The sequence below is a fragment of the Notamacropus eugenii genome, chromosome 3, assembly GCF_028372415.1.
Source record: "Notamacropus eugenii isolate mMacEug1 chromosome 3, mMacEug1.pri_v2, whole genome shotgun sequence".
Lineage (NCBI taxonomy): Eukaryota > Metazoa > Chordata > Mammalia > Diprotodontia > Macropodidae > Notamacropus > Notamacropus eugenii.
Window position 1 is genome coordinate 227,565,371 of NC_092874.1, and position 15,014 is coordinate 227,580,384.

Sequence of the window (15,014 nt, forward strand, 5' to 3'; positions counted from 1 at the left end):
ATACCCCCCTCCCCACCACCACGTTCCCAAACTCAGTAGACCCTCCACGGAACCAAGCACTCAAGAGAACGGTCACCGGGGCCGGGGGGGGGGGGGGGGGGGGCGGGAAGGGGGGTTGGGGGGTGGCGGTGGAGGTGAGAGAAGGAAATTGAGAGACTAAGCTTTGGGGAGCGAAGGGCAGAACGAGTCTGGACTTTATTATTGGGAGGCTGAAGATGCTACATCATCAAGCAGAAACAGGTGATGGTGATGGTGCAGATGGGGGGCCGCCTCCCCAGGACTGCAGAAATTAGACAACACCGAGGACAGAGAAACACAGAGGCCCCGCCCCCGCCCAACTTGTGCCGTTGAGGGAGCTGGTGGGGAGGGGAGTGAGGTAATTGGGCTAGGGGTCAGGGAGCTGGGCTACAGCTCTGGGTGCGAATCCTTCGGCGGAAGAGCAGGGGGAAGGGGCTTCTATTGCTTTTTGCTCGCTCACAGTTTTGCGGAAGGCAGGGCCGGGGCGGATTCGGATTGGACGGACACCCCCTGCCCCCCTCAGTACCCCCATGGACCATGGGTGCTGGTGAGAAGACAGTGGAAACCCGGGCTGGAGGAGGGAGTACAGGCTAGAGATTGGGTATGTGTAAGGGGGGGAAGGCAGGGGTGTCACCGGATGTGTCCACCCCCCACAAATACTGCCCCCAGTACGGGTTGGAACAGGTGTGGGGGAAGGGGGAAGGATGGGCCAGGTGGACACAGTGAGGCTGCAGGCCAAAATGCCAAAGTGCTTATGAGGGACCCCAGATCCCACCTGCCCCCTCCATGGGGATGTTCACGGAAGCGCTTCGGTTTGGGGGTATGGGATCCAGAGTCCCAGAGTCCGATTATTGCCAAGAAAATCCGTTCCTGACCCTCACCCCTGACCCCGACCCTGGACATGGCTTGTGAACCCCGTTTTTGTGCTAGGTTTGGGGGTAGGGACTGGATGGACATGGCTTTTGGGAGAGGGGTAATCTCCAAAAGGGCTAGGGATGAGATGCCCCCCCTTTTATGAGGGAGAGGGTGGGGCAGGGGTGGGGTTCCCTGAGATCTGGGGTGCCCCCCCTTCTGAGCCCCCTCCCCCGCTTCCTCCTTCCCATTCCTGGAACCCCGTACCTCGGGGTGGTCTGGGGGAGGAAAGAGAGACCCCTTCCCAGGAAAAGCCAGGAGGGGGGCGGGCTTGGGGGGGCCCAGAGCCTGGGTCCCAATAGGAATGGGGGGGAGGTTGGGGGTTCAGGGTTGGGGTCAGTAGGGAGAGAAGAGGATGGGTCCGTGCGCAGTTCGGATTGGCCCAGGGGCCGGGTGGAGCAGAGGGTGAGTGAGGGGGGGGCCCTGAAGGAGCGGGGCAGCTGGGGCAGGGCGCAGGGACAGCGGGGAGCCAGCCGCTGCCGCCATCACTGCGGCCACCGCCAGGGGGCTGGGGAGGAGACCTCCGGCCAAGGACTTAGGCAGCTCCTTTGAGAAAGTCAGCGTGCCCTGCGGAAAGGAGAGGCACGGGTTACCCCTTGCGCACGGGAGCCCTGGCACCCTCTCCCCCATCCATTATCTACCCCCAGCAAGTCCCTCTCCACTCTCAGGCCTCGAAACGCCCCTCTGCCCCTCCCTCTAGGGACCTCTCTCCCCATCCCTCCTATTACTCTCATCCTCTGGCTCTGAGTACCCCGCCTCACCGCCAGTTCCCCAACGCCTCGTGGCTTCTTGTGGCGACTCAGCAGGGGGTTAGGTTTACCAGCCATGCCGTCCCGGTGCCGCCGGCTGGAGATGTGCTGGAGGAAAGATGAGAGAGGCATATAGGGGACGGCTCAGAAATGCAACAGGAAACTGGGGTAGGGGTAAGAGAGAGGGAGGAGGGAGCTTCGGCCCAGAATGTTGGGGTGTGGAGAGGGTGGAGTCACCCACTCATTATTCTTTAAGGAAAAAGGTGCTCGCCCTGGAGGATGGAAACCGAGGCCACCCAAGTTCGCTTCTAGGGGGTTTAATCCTTCCTGGGGAGCATCTCTTCCCCAACCCCGGATAATAGACACCAGGCATCTGGAAGGCTAACTTACCTGTTTTAACTGGATCTCAGAATTGACCTTGACATTGCAGATTTCACAGTGGAAGGTCCGGTCCTGGGAAGGGGCCTCAGGTTCCCCAGGGGTGGGGGGGCCCAGCCTGGGGTACGCTTTGATGGGGCCCAGCCCACTGCGTGCCTCCAGGATTGTCTTGTGCTTGGTACCTGCATTTGAGATTTGGGGGGGGGAAGGAGATGAGCCTGGAAGTTAGATCCCTGGTCCCCCTATTTCTCCTCTAATCTCCCAGCTCCTAAAGTTCTAGGGAGAATAGGGAATACAGGTTCCTAATGAACACTTCATCACCTCCCTCCAGGTCCTAACTCCTTAGGTACTTCAATTTTGAGACTCTTGGGGATGGAGGAGGGAGGGAAGAAGTGGGCTTCACTGGTGCTGGAGAACACAATGCCTGGTACATCTTAGGCATTTAATAAATGTGAATTGACTGACTGACCTACTGCAGAGAATTCAGACAGCCAGAGAGCCTATTGAGGGTTAAGAGTGAGAACATAGACATTTCAGGGTCATAACAGAAGTGAGGAGGGGGTGAGCCAGGGAAGCTGAGGATAAGGCTGGACCGATGTGGTGACTAAGGTCCCAGGCTGGGAGAAGGGTCCTGGACCAAGGTCAGTTGAGGTCAGCGGATTGGGAAGGTCAAAAGGTTCGTGGGCACTCATTACCTTTGTTATGCGCCTCAAGCTGGGACAAGGAGTTCACAGCCACCTTGCACAGCGCGCAGTATAGCAGCCTCTTGGCCTTCTCCTCCTCCTCCTTGCTGCCCCCTGGCAGCGGGGCTGGAGCTGGAGTCCTCCCCTCACCCTTGGCTCCACCCCGTCCAGTTTCTGGGACATTGGGTGGGGAGGGGACACCAGGTTGCTTCTCAGGGGATCTGGGGGCCAGGCCCAGCCCGTTCTCCACCACAGCTAAGAGGATGGGGAAAGAAACACATGGGTCACAAGGATTTGCCTCTGAAGAAAAGTCTCTTGCACCAAGGAAAAGTCAATCCTCCATTCCTTACCCTGAATTTTTTCAGACAAGAGAATCCAGTCCCATGCCCCCCGCCCCCATCCCCACCATGCCCCACCACCTCCAGGCTGGAGCTCCCAGCTCTCTGGTGTGCACACCTAGCTTGCATTTTAAGTTTTCTACCCTGCTAACTGGTAATGACCAAGTGGTTCCCCTCTCCCCTCTGCTGTTCTCCTCTGCAGGGAATGAGCACATCCCTCCCTGCTTAGCAGAATCCTGGCAGGTTGCCTGGCTAGGCTGGAGAGGCACTGCTGATCCGGGACCCGCCCGGCCTGGCCTCACTGGGCTCTGGGCCTGGTTGATCCCCAGGGCCCTGCCCCACCCCGATAGAGGAAAGCTAGAAGAAGGGGGGCAGGAAGGAGAGATGCATGGAGAGGCACTGAGAAAGGGGGAGATGGGATCAAGGAGAAAGAGATGGGATCAAGGATAGTTAGAGACTGAGAAACATGATAGACAAAGACAGACAGAGAGAGTGAAGGAGCAGGGACCATGGCTGAGTTGCTTTATAATTCATGGTTCCATTAAAGATGCACAGGGTCCAGTCCTGGGTCTGGGCTCCAGCCTCTCAACACTCAACTGGGGAAACTCCAGCTCCTACAGATGATCCAGTTTCCGGGTCAGAGGGAGGCCGGGCGTGGGGGTGAAAGAGGTTGAGTGAAAAAGGGAACCCTAGAGAGGCCATCCAGGGCAAGACTCTGTCTGTCCAGCCTACTGTTCCTCCCCTTCTCTCCCTGTTGTTGTTGTCTCACCTAATAACAATAATCAGAACTGACATTTGGATCAAACTTCACCATTTTCAAAGCTTTATTTCCCATGATCTCATTTGATCTCCACAACAGTCCTGAGAAGTAGACAAGGAAGGCATCACTCTCCCTCTCTATGTCCCCCTACTACCTTTTTTTTTTAAAACAGATGAGAAAACTGAGGCTGAAAGAGAAAAATGAGGCTCAAGGTCATGAGGCTTTTCAGCCGTGAGACGCAGGCCTTCTGACTCTCTCCCCCATTTGGTTTCCCTTTGTCTCTAAGCTCCAAGCCTAGATCCCTTCTTCACAGCCTGCTTGGAGATATTGAGTCAAGGAGAGAGAGAGGAGAAAGAGGGATGCCTGGGCTCCTTTGAATCAGACTGTGACATATCTGATGCTGTGATATCAGAATAATGGTGGGGAGGATGACCAGTCCACGTGTCTCCCTCCTCTCCACTCATTCCTCTCTCTCTCTCTCTCTCAAATTCTTGACTCTAAACTGGATTTGGAATGGCAGCTGGCAGGAAGAACTGGGAGAGATCTTTGAGATCACAGAATCAGAGTTAAAGCTGGAGGGGACCTCAGAGGCCATTTTAAAAGATGAGGATGGTGAGCTCCACAGATAAGTGACTTGCCCAAGGTCACACAGCTAGTTAATGGAAGAGCCAGATCCCGAACCCAGGTCTCCTGACTGCCAGTCTAGCTGCCTTTTTTCACTGTTTCTGAAAAGAGAAGAGTGGAGTACAGAGGAAAGACGACTCAGAATTCTTGAACTTCCTCTCCCCTGTGAAGGGGCCTCTCTTCTTGGGGAGGGGAGCCAGGTCAAGACATTGCCAATTCTACCTCCTTTTCCTCTGAGTCATTGGGCTGGGCTTCAGGGAAGACAGAAGGGACTCTGTGCAAGGAAAAGCTGGAGTGGGGTGTGGTGGGTCTAGGGGGTAACAGGATGGAAAGTCTAGATCACTGGGGTCTCTGAGCTTGGCTCATGGGCTTACCTAGGTGGGGAGAACTGGGAATAGAGAGAGAGACTGAAACAGAAAGGGAGGGAGGATAGACCACTCATTACATATGTGCGGTGGTGTGCAAATGACTTGGGACAAGCAAGAATTTTGGTATGTTTTCATTTTGTGACAGAACTGATCGTTCTTGTGTGCGTTTACTGGCTTTAGGCTGCCTCAGGATGCCTGACCTTGATCACGTGAAACCAGACGAGGCTGATTTCCCCACGTTTCATTAATTCTGTCAACTGAATGCTAGATTTCATATTATATATATGTATATTTATACATGTTTTAGTGTTATCTTTTGTTGTGTTTTTAATTCTGTGGTTTTTAAGAGTGGATATCACTCCAAGGAAACATGCAAAAGTGTCACTCTTAATGAGCACACTTCAATGACTGTTAGAGATATTACAGCAAGCTGTTGGTGTGGGGAAGCCAAGCATTTCAAGATTCATTCAAGCCCACAATGAGACAAGATCAGTTGCACTGAAGCACACAGGAAAGTGAGGTCAACAACAAAAAACAATGCCAAAAAATGGAAAAACTATTGCTGTGAAACAGCCTAATTAATTCTCAGAAAAACAAGCAAAGACCTTCAGAGAGACCTGGCAGCTGGATGGGTTGTTATTGATTCCTCTATAGTGCATTGAAGGCTTCTTGAACTTGGAAGAAAAATGAGAAGACAAGTTAAAAAAAAACAGCTGCTAACCATTGCTATGAAGAAAAATGCTTGTCAGGGGCAAGACAATACAAAGACTGGATTACTGACAATTAAAAAAAATGTGATTTTTACTGATGAAACTCACTTTTCATTCAAGGATGAATTCATTCTCTGAATTCATTCTTTCATTCAGAATTGTCATCAGAAGTCCAAGTGACCTAGGCTTCTTTGTCAGACTGTAAAATATGCACCAAAAAAATTTTGGATTTTTTTTGGTTGTTTTTTTACTTCTAGTGGCCCTTAAAGTCTTGTCCCCATTAAGAAAACAATAAATTCTCTATTAAATATATTGACATACTGGAGAAATAGAATTGTTCTGGAATTATGTAAATTCTTAAATGGAAATGGAATACCTCCACACAACTTTGTGCCATGACACATCCTGAATGGATAAGAAATTTATCCTAGGGATGGAGATAAATATGTCTCAGTGGACATGGATGGAAAACCCATGGCCTATAATTAAGGCTCAACTTAGAAATATGGATTGTTCCTCTTAAGACAAACTTAATATCCAATGTGATTAAAATGTAGTCATAATAAGAAATTAAAGAATACATGTTGAAATCTTATAGACTCATTTCAGAATCATGTAAAATGAATAATTATGGCAAAGGGAGGTCATTATTGCATATTAAAAGTTTTTTGAAAGATGTAGAAAGTTGTGAGGTTAAATGTATAAGCCAATAAATTTTATTATTCTAGTTCATCCCAATTCGCACACCACTGTACATACAGATATACATATATATAGTCTTTTCCTCTCTACATTTATATGTGTATTTCCTATCTCTACGTGTATATATATGTATATTTGAAGACAGAGGGATAGAAGGGAAAGGAGAGTGAGGGAGATAGGAGGAAGGAGAAAGAGAAAGAGGGGAAGAAGACAGAGAAGGGTGAGAAACAGAAGAAAGGGGAGTAGAAAGAGAAAAGGGGAAGAAACAGAAACAAAGTGAGAGCGAGGGGAAGAGAGAGAAAGAAGGGGGGAAAGAAACAGATAAGAGGTGAAGAGAGAAAGGGAGGGAGAGAGAGGATGGGGAGAGAAGCAGAGAAGGGAGAGAGGAAGTGAGAAGGGAGGATAGACACAGAAAGGAGAAAGAGAGGGAGGGAGAAAGGGAGAGAGAAGGGGGACAAAACAGAGAAGGAAGAAAGAAAGAGGGAGAAAGAGAGAAGGGGGAAGAAACAAAAAGAGTGGGAGAAGAGAGAGAAGAGTCTGGAGAGAGAGGGAGAGAGAGGAGGGGGGAAAGAAACAGAGGGAAAGTGAGAGAAGGAAAAGAGAGAAAGAAGTGGGGAAACAGATAAGGGTGAAGTGAGAGGGACAGAGAGGATGAGGGAGAGAAGCAGAGAAGGGAGAGAAAGAGAGGGAAAGAGAAGGGGATAAGAGAAACAGGGGAGAGAGAGAGAGAGAAGGAAAGGGGGAGAGAAACAGAGAAGGCAGAGAGGGAGGGGGAAAATAGAGACAGAGATGAAAGAGAGAGTTGGGAGTGGGGTAGGACAGACTGATAGAAGCTGAAAGAGAATGTAAAGAATTAGAGGCAAAAAAAGATCAAGTGTAACCAAGATCAGAATTTCAGAGTTGGAAGGGACCTCAAAGACCACCTAGTCAAACTCATTCCCCCCGCCTCCAATATGTGGCTGCCTATCCTTTTCTTGAAGCACTCCCATGAGGTGAAAGACAGCCCTTTATACTATAGGACAGCTCTAGCAGTTAGGAGTACCTCTTTGTAACTTCTACCTATAGTCCCTAGTTCTGTCTTCTAGGACCAAGCAAAACAAGCTTGATCCCTCCTCCTCTTGACAGCCTTTCAAGTATTTGAAGACAGAAACAATATCCACCCCCCCCACCCCCCCACCCCCACCCCATCCCCTCTGAGACTTCTTCAGGTTAAATGTCACCAGTTTTTCCAAGTGATCCTCTTATGACCTAGACTCAAGACCTTGGCTGCCCCTCTCTGGATGGTCTTCAGCTTATCAACGTCCTCCCTGAACTCCGTTATCACTTGAGATATGGTCTGGTGAGAGCTGAGTACAGTGGCACTATCAGCTCCTCTTTCCGTGGAAGACAGGCCTCTGAATGTTACCTATGAGCTTTTTTGCCTGCCAAATCACACTGTCACCTCATATGGTGCTTGGAGTTCACTGAAATCCCCAGATCTCTTTTTTTCCCCCAGATAAAAAGATGTCTACTATGTCTATCCCTCCTTCTAACTGAGGCATGGAGATATAGAGACAAGTAGAGAGACAGAAAGACAGTCAGAAAGATGCAGAGGAACATATATGTATGTGTAATATGTATATATAATATGTAATATGTATGTGTATATAATGTATATATGTATATATAATATGGATAAGTGTATATAACGTGTATATATGTGTATGTATATCATGGGAATGACAGACACACCTGGACGAAGGCCCCCTCCATCCTCACTGGGAGGGCTGTTGCCTGATGGTGCCGAGTCTCCAGGTTCTTTTACACCAGGCTCTTTGCCCCGAGTCTTGGCGGCCTCGATGCCTTTGACACGTCGGGCATGCCGGTTGCCCTTGTAGTGTGCCTCTGCCTGGCTCTGAAGAACAGGGAAATCAGGAGAAGGGTTGAGAATCTATTCTTTCCCTCAGAGCCTCCGTCTCCTCCTCACCCTGCACGCCTCTCTGCATACAGACTCTCTATCCCTTCCCCCGAGGTCTCATGCCTGGGGGGACTGGGTGGGAGAGGAAGAGAGAATCTAAAAAATCATTTTGATCTCTGTATTTACACATGATTCCAAATCATCCCAATTCTTTTTGGGGTGTTCAGTTGAAAAAAGTAGGAATACTTCTTATATACAGAGATTCATGTTCTCATGTCAGAATGGGAGTTCTTAACCTTTTTTGTGTTTCCTGGGTCTCTTTGGAAGGCTAGGGAAGTCTTTGGATCCCTTCTTGGAATCACATTTTTAAATACACTAAGTAAAATACGTGGAATTACAAAGGAAATCAATTATATTAAATGCAGTTATATGTATATATCTATATCTATATATGTATATATAGATATATATATATATACGTACACATACATACACACACACACATATCCCACATTGAAGGACCCCCAGTTAAGAATATCTCTACCTAGAAGTTGGCAACTCCCTAGCCCCATCTAGCTCCTACACCGTGTGTGTGTGTGTGTGTGTGTGTGTGTGTGTGTGTGTCCCTGTCCCAATCGCCCTGGGTTTTGTTTCCCCTGGGTTTTGTTTCCCCTGAGGTCTCCATGGCAGAGACCCTGGAGGACCCTGGCCACAGGCCCTCTGGATTAGCTTTCTAGCTCTAGCTGAAAAGACAGATACAGAAACCGAGACAGCTGTCAAAACAGAACCCACAGTAGGGGGTGGGAGGGTGAGGTAGAGAAGGCAGTGGGGGGAAAGGGGAGCTGTTTCCCTGTGCCTAGATCTCCACATACCACTGGTGACCGGGGCAAGAAGTTTAGGAGAATTGGACGCCTAGGTCATGTACCTGACTCCGAATGACTGAACTCCTCACACTGTAGACTTTTTCTACCAGTCTCTCTATCTTCTTCCCCTCCCCCAATACAGTAACCTCCTGCTGGGTGAACAAGATCCCAGGAGCCACACGGTCCCAGGGATAGAGGTAGGAATGTAAGGGGTGGAGAGGAGAGAGCAGACTCAGCCGGCTGGGTGTAGGGGGGCAGTAAGAAGACAGAGCCCAGCAGCACGAAGAAGGAAGAAGAGAAGACAGACAGACAGAAAATAAACATTCTGTCCTAATATCCACTGTACAGATCTTCAGCAGATTGAAATTTTGCTGTTTTCACCCAAAAGATCTCAAAGCACTTAGATCCTACAAAAATTCCTTTTCTATTCCAAACTGCAGAAACTCAGAAAGGAGATTGTCAGGGAAGCTCAGACACCTGGGTTGTGGGGAGCTCTTTCTGGGTCCTTGGGGAAGGTGATATGTGTGTGTTTGTGTGTTTGTGTGTGTGTGTATGTGCGTATATATTAGGGAGCTGGTGAGTGGAGGAAAGAGAAAAAGATGTTACATAGAGAAGAGACAATCATGGGTCATGGATTCTCTTTGTTATCACACAGGACTCCGGAAGGGTCATCCTAGCCATCCCCCTGCCTTTACTCCACATGACTCCTCCTTTTCTCAAACCTAATCTCTCCTCTTCTGGAAATTCCCCAGGTCAAGGAACGTCTCAGCTTTCCATGAAGATTATAGCTAGAAGGAACTGAGGGGTGATCTTTAGAAGGGCCAGCTTGCCTGAAGCGGGCCTGAGAGAAGGCTTGCCTATTGGTACCAAGAAATAATACAAGTTACTTGATGTAGTCGTTTGTGTATCAAGGGTGTATTGTCAACTTCACGTCTAAAGTAAAGCAAACCTTGTCCCTCTCTCTTCAGTGTCCTCTCAGTCCCCTCCTTTCCTCCAGTGTCCCCCCAGCTTCCACTTCTCTTGTCCCAAGATCCCCCCCACTGTCCTTCTGGACCCCTCCTCTCTCCCACCAATGTCCCACCAGCCTCCATCCCTATCACCTTAATGTCCCCTCATCTCCTGCCTATCTTTCTCTCTTTAGCTGATTTGGGCCCCTCACCTGGGAATTAAATCGGATCTGACAGACGTTACAGGAAATGATTGGCCGCTTGGTCTTGAGTAGAGGTCCCCCAAAGGTATGGGACAGGACAGCCTTCTGCACGGGATCCATCTGAGGACAGAGTTAGGGGATGAGTCACGGACCCTAACAAACTGCACTGGTCTCCAAAGGTCAAAAAAGGATCTCCTTTTTCAGCATCTCCGTACTACAATTTGCACGTTGGCCTTCTCAGCCCCACCCCCAACTATGCTTGACCTCAAAACTCCCAATGTCAATATCCTCTCCTACTTTCAGCCCTAGTTTTCCCAACCCCATCATTCCCAACCCCTCAACTCATCCTTTCTGCCTTCAGCCATGGCTGCTGAACTTCCAGACCAGTTCCCACTGAACCTAAGTGAAAGGAGTAAGATCCTTCTCCCCGGACATCTCATTCTGGGCCCTGCTCTGGACAAGGAATGTCTTGGAGGCCTTGGATACATGGTAATAGAATGGCAAAATAAGTTACCAGTGACCCCATCTGGGGCTTTCTAGTCTCAACAATACACTTGGTGACCAGAGTAACTCCTAAAATGTATCTGTGACTGGAATTCAGCTAAGGGACTGGGTTGGGTGGGGAAAGTTAGGAGCTCCAGGCCCTTCTCACATTTCCCACTGGCTAACGGGAGAAAGTTAGGGATCTTGGAGCCATCTCTGTCCCTGAGCAGCAGGGCCCCCAGGGCCTGAGCTGTTGTGCTCGTCAGGATTTGAAAAGCATCTCTCCCTACCCTGGGAGAGAGATGGGCCAGCAGATGTCTCTTCAACTGCCTGCCAAGAGCCCACATGGGGAAGGGAGAAATTGGGAGTTCCTGTGAAGACTTCTTCTGCCACAGGGGGCCAGGAGAGGCCAAAGGATGGAGCCAGGAGACCCTCAGCACTGACCGACAGCTTCTCACAGCCCCCATTTCTATCTGGTTCTCTCTTCTTAGGGGGCCTGGGAGTGGCAGGCCTGGAATGCAGCTGGGGATGGGAAAGAATGGGTGGTGACAGGGACCACCCATAGGAATGGGGCCAAGCTGGGGTTGAAACATAATCATCCAGATGGAGGGGTCAAGTGAGGGCGGGTGGCTCAGGGTTCCAAGATCCTCAGTTCCACGGCTGAACTCCCCTTGCCCTGATTTCACTCTTTTCAGGGTGACTCTGGGTTTGAAAAGTGAATCAGGGGGATGATCGGAGAGGAGCCCAGGCAACTCGGCTCCCACCTACCCATCCCCAGTAACTGCCAGAAGAGGAGGGAAGAAATTTATGGCTGGAAAAGGGGCTTTGGGATCACCAGACAGAAAGGTCACTGATGATGCCCACCATTCAGCATCTTCAAGTTTTGGTAATGGTAGTGCTAAAAGCCTTAGCTTCATCCAGAAAAAAAAAAAGTTTGATTGACAGATGTCAGTATCTATCTTCCCTAGCCCCCTGAAAGACCAAGCCCACATGGATGGAAAAGCCAACCAATGGAAGGAGGTGTGTGTGTGTGTGTGTGTGTGTGTGTGTGTGTGTGTGAGTATGTATTAAGCATGCTATGATAAGTCTGTGTATAGGTGGGACGTGAATGGGTATCATGTGCTTTTTATACGTCAGCTGCTTATCTACATCTATCTCTGTGTGTACAGGGCTGTAGACATGGGTGAACGGCTGTGTTGTGTAACCTACATATGTGTGTTTATCCAAGTATATGTATAATGTGTATTTGGCATTCATATAAGTGTGTGTGTTTATGTGTGTGTGTCTGTGTGAGACAGAGAGAGAGAGAGAGAGGGAGACAGAGAGAGAGAGTATAGAAGTGATACAGACTCCCTTGCTAGACCTAGGCCTTCAAAACTGAAAGCATCTCACCCTAAGACCCTAAACTGTTCCCTTCCCCCTATCAGGTGGGACCCAGGCTCCTTGGCCCCCGAGTTCTCTGCTTCTTTACATGCAGGGTGGGGGTTGGAGATTCAGCCCAACCTGAAACTCAATATGGGCCAAGAAACCCAAGTCGGATGATCTGGGGTAGAGAGAATGGTGTGTGTGTGTGTGTGTGTGTGTGTGTGTGTGTGTGTGTGTGTGTGTGTGCGTGTGTGCGCATGTGTGTGTATGTGTATGTATGTATGTGTGTGTGTGTGTGTATGTGAGTTGGGGGGGCTGAGGAGGAATGCAGAGGGAGTGAAGGAGGCAGGATGATCCCATCAGTTCCTGCCCTCTACCCCAGATGCTAAAACCCCACAGCGCTGACAATGATTTCGAAACTGTCCTTTCTCTGTTGCTTCCCAACTACCCTCCCTCGACCTTTCTTGACCCGAAGCTGGCCCTGTCTAATTCTCTCTCTCTCCTCTCCAGGGTGACAGAACCTTCCTTTCAGAAGCTTCCCCATCTTACTCTCAGGTTCTGGGAAAGGTCTAGTTTAACTCTGTAAATGCTATAGTGGGGCAGGGGGTGAGGGAGAGGTGGGGAGGAAAGGTTGAGTGATACCCAAGTCATACAATTCCCTTCTGGGTATCTTCCTTCCTAGGAAACTGGAATAAATGTCAGCCTTGGTGTTAGAATGCTTGGGCCCAATTCTATCCACAGAGAAGGAATGGTTCAGGCCAAGGTCAGGGGGACTTAAATGACCTAGCTCCCAGTTCTGATTATTTCAAAGCCCATCCCCATCCCTGAGCCTCTTCCTGAGATACAGGGGCCTTCTCCATGGGGGCTCCCAAAATATATTCCCTTAGATGTTCTCAAAGATTAAAAATCAAAGTGGATTGTCTTCTTGAAAAGCTAGGGAGGAATAAATCAGGAAAGGCGCTATGTGTATTGGGGGGGGGGTGGAGGGAAGAAAGCAGGGAGGAACCAGAAAGGGAAATTGAGGAGGGGGGCTTTGATTACATTCATTCCTTCCATTGCCTTTTATCTGATAAAGCCAGGTGCCCCTCTATTGATTTCTTCACCCTTTGCCCAGACCAAAATCCCCACAGAATTAAAAACAAACAGACCAGGAAAGAGGTTAGATAGGAGAGGAAGAGAGAAGGCCAGAGATCGGGGGCCTGGAGGAGAGGGACATCCAGATTTGAGATAAGGGAGGACGGGTGAGGGGCTTGTCTCACAGAAGCAGGTGGGAGACTTGGAGAGGTAGGAAGGAATCCTGGGAGATGTAGAGGGCACAAAGAGGGCAGGTTTGGGGTGAGAATCTCGGATGAAAGAAAAGGAAGATGCAGTGGGCTCTGGAAGGCATGGGAATCTGCAGAAGGGTAGAGAATCTGGTGATGTGGTGGCAGCAGCCTGAAGATATGGAGTCCTCCAAAAGAGATCCTGGGGGTACTGGTGGGGAATCCAGTGTGGAGGGGGCAGTTTGGGCGGGCTTCTTTGGGATCGGGGGATCTGATGTGGGGGTGGGGAGCGATTAAGGGCTGTGGGGGCCTGTGAGGGAACCAGGGGTTCAATGGATGGGAGAGGCAGCTTGCAGGGGAGGGGCAGGCGGGGGCTGCGGCAGCGGCGGGAGCCGAGGGGAGCGGAGGGGAGCGGGGGGAGGGGGGTCCGGGGTCGCTTACCCTGCGAGACCCCGGGGGCCGCGACTCCATGGCCCGGGGTGGGAGAACCCGGGCGGAGAGGGGCCGGGCCGGGCCAGGGACGCGGCGCTCGCTGCCCGTGCGGCTCGGGGCTGTGCGGCCGGGCCGGCCGGGGTAGAGGGAGGCGGTACCGACCGGGGACTGAGCCCCGCCTCAGAGGAGGGGCTGAAGGCGGGCCCGGACCGGGGGCGGGAACAGGGACCGCAGAAGCCCGGGACAAGGGGATGGGGATGCAGGGTCTCATTCTCCTCCCAGATCTCAGCCAAAGAGGGGTACACTGAAGGCGGACGGACCCGGACACCCCTGCCCTGCGATAATGACCCTTCTATGTCTGATCTCTGGCGTCTAGCCTCCTTGCACTGCACTGCCTTCTGACGTCCCTGTTTCTCATGCTCGAACCCTGCCCTTCATTCTTCACCATGATCATCCTCCCCATCCATTGCCCTGCCCTGCCCCTCCTCTGGAAGGGGGACGCAAGCCGCGGCTTCCCCTCTGGGGGTGCCTTTGCTCTCCCTGGTTAAATTGAAGGGAACTGAGGCACAAAAGAGAAGAGCACCATCCTTCACCTGTAGGCGAGGAAGATGGAAGCGGAACTCAGGTATCCAGGTCCCCTGTCCCTCCCTGAGCTGCCTCCTGTCGGGTAGATCTGGGGGAGCCACACCGCAGAAGACCTCAGACACGGAACAGGCTAGGGCTCCCTTCTGCTGGCTGGGTCACTAACCAGGCTGAAGACCCAACCAAGATTCTAGATCTGTGCAGGCGCTGCCCTCTGGCGGCCACATGTGGCAGGACGCGGGGCGGGGGAGGAGGGGTGGTGCTGGAGGGAGACAGAACCAACTGAGGGTAACCTCAGATCACCTAAAACAGAGCTCTTTCCCTCTCCCAAAGCACGTCTCCAGACCTGCACTCCGCCCATCCCCTCCTCCTTTCCCCATACCTCGATCATAGAGTCTCCCTAACCTGTATTTTTGGATCTCATTTCATCACCTTAAAGCAGAGACAGAGGAAAAGCAAGGTTAGGAGTTGAAAGACAGCTTAGTGTTTGCGAAGGGCATGGAGTTAGGCAAGGGGTGTCAGCATCCGGTCCTTTGCCAGGTGTAAAGGGTGAGTCGGTCAGGAAAAATGAGAAGACAGAAGGTGTAGTGGAGCCGGTTCACAAACTCTTTGGTCTTAAAATTATTTGAAAACTGTTGAGGACCCCTCAAAAAGGTTTTGTTTATGTGGGTTCTATCTACTGATTAGGTTAGAAATTAAAATGTTTTAGTACTGCTATGAGAATGGCTGTGACCTCAC

The 15,014-nt window shown here is 50.7% G+C and overlaps 1 protein-coding gene across 3 annotated transcripts in view; it reads right to left on the reverse strand.

Moving 5' to 3' along the window:
- Nucleotides 1-162: 162 nt before the first annotated feature.
- ZNF385A (zinc finger protein 385A) overlaps nucleotides 163-15,014 on the reverse strand; it is a 28,572-nt gene continuing 13,720 nt past the window's right edge. For 2 of the 3 annotated variants that reach the window (XM_072654917.1, XM_072654919.1), the window contains 6 exons: nucleotides 10,162-10,272; nucleotides 7,974-8,136; nucleotides 2,753-2,995; nucleotides 2,070-2,239; nucleotides 1,692-1,787; nucleotides 163-1,497 (listed from right to left, as the gene is read on the reverse strand). In XM_072654917.1, coding sequence (XP_072511018.1) covers nucleotides 1,267-1,497; nucleotides 1,692-1,787; nucleotides 2,070-2,239; nucleotides 2,753-2,995; nucleotides 7,974-8,136; nucleotides 10,162-10,272 — 1,014 coding nt within the window. In that variant the 3' untranslated portion in view covers nucleotides 163-1,266. The remainder of the gene's footprint in view (nucleotides 1,498-1,691; nucleotides 1,788-2,069; nucleotides 2,240-2,752; nucleotides 2,996-7,973; nucleotides 8,137-10,161; nucleotides 10,273-15,014) is intronic. The other variant, XM_072654918.1, reaches the window with a different exon arrangement.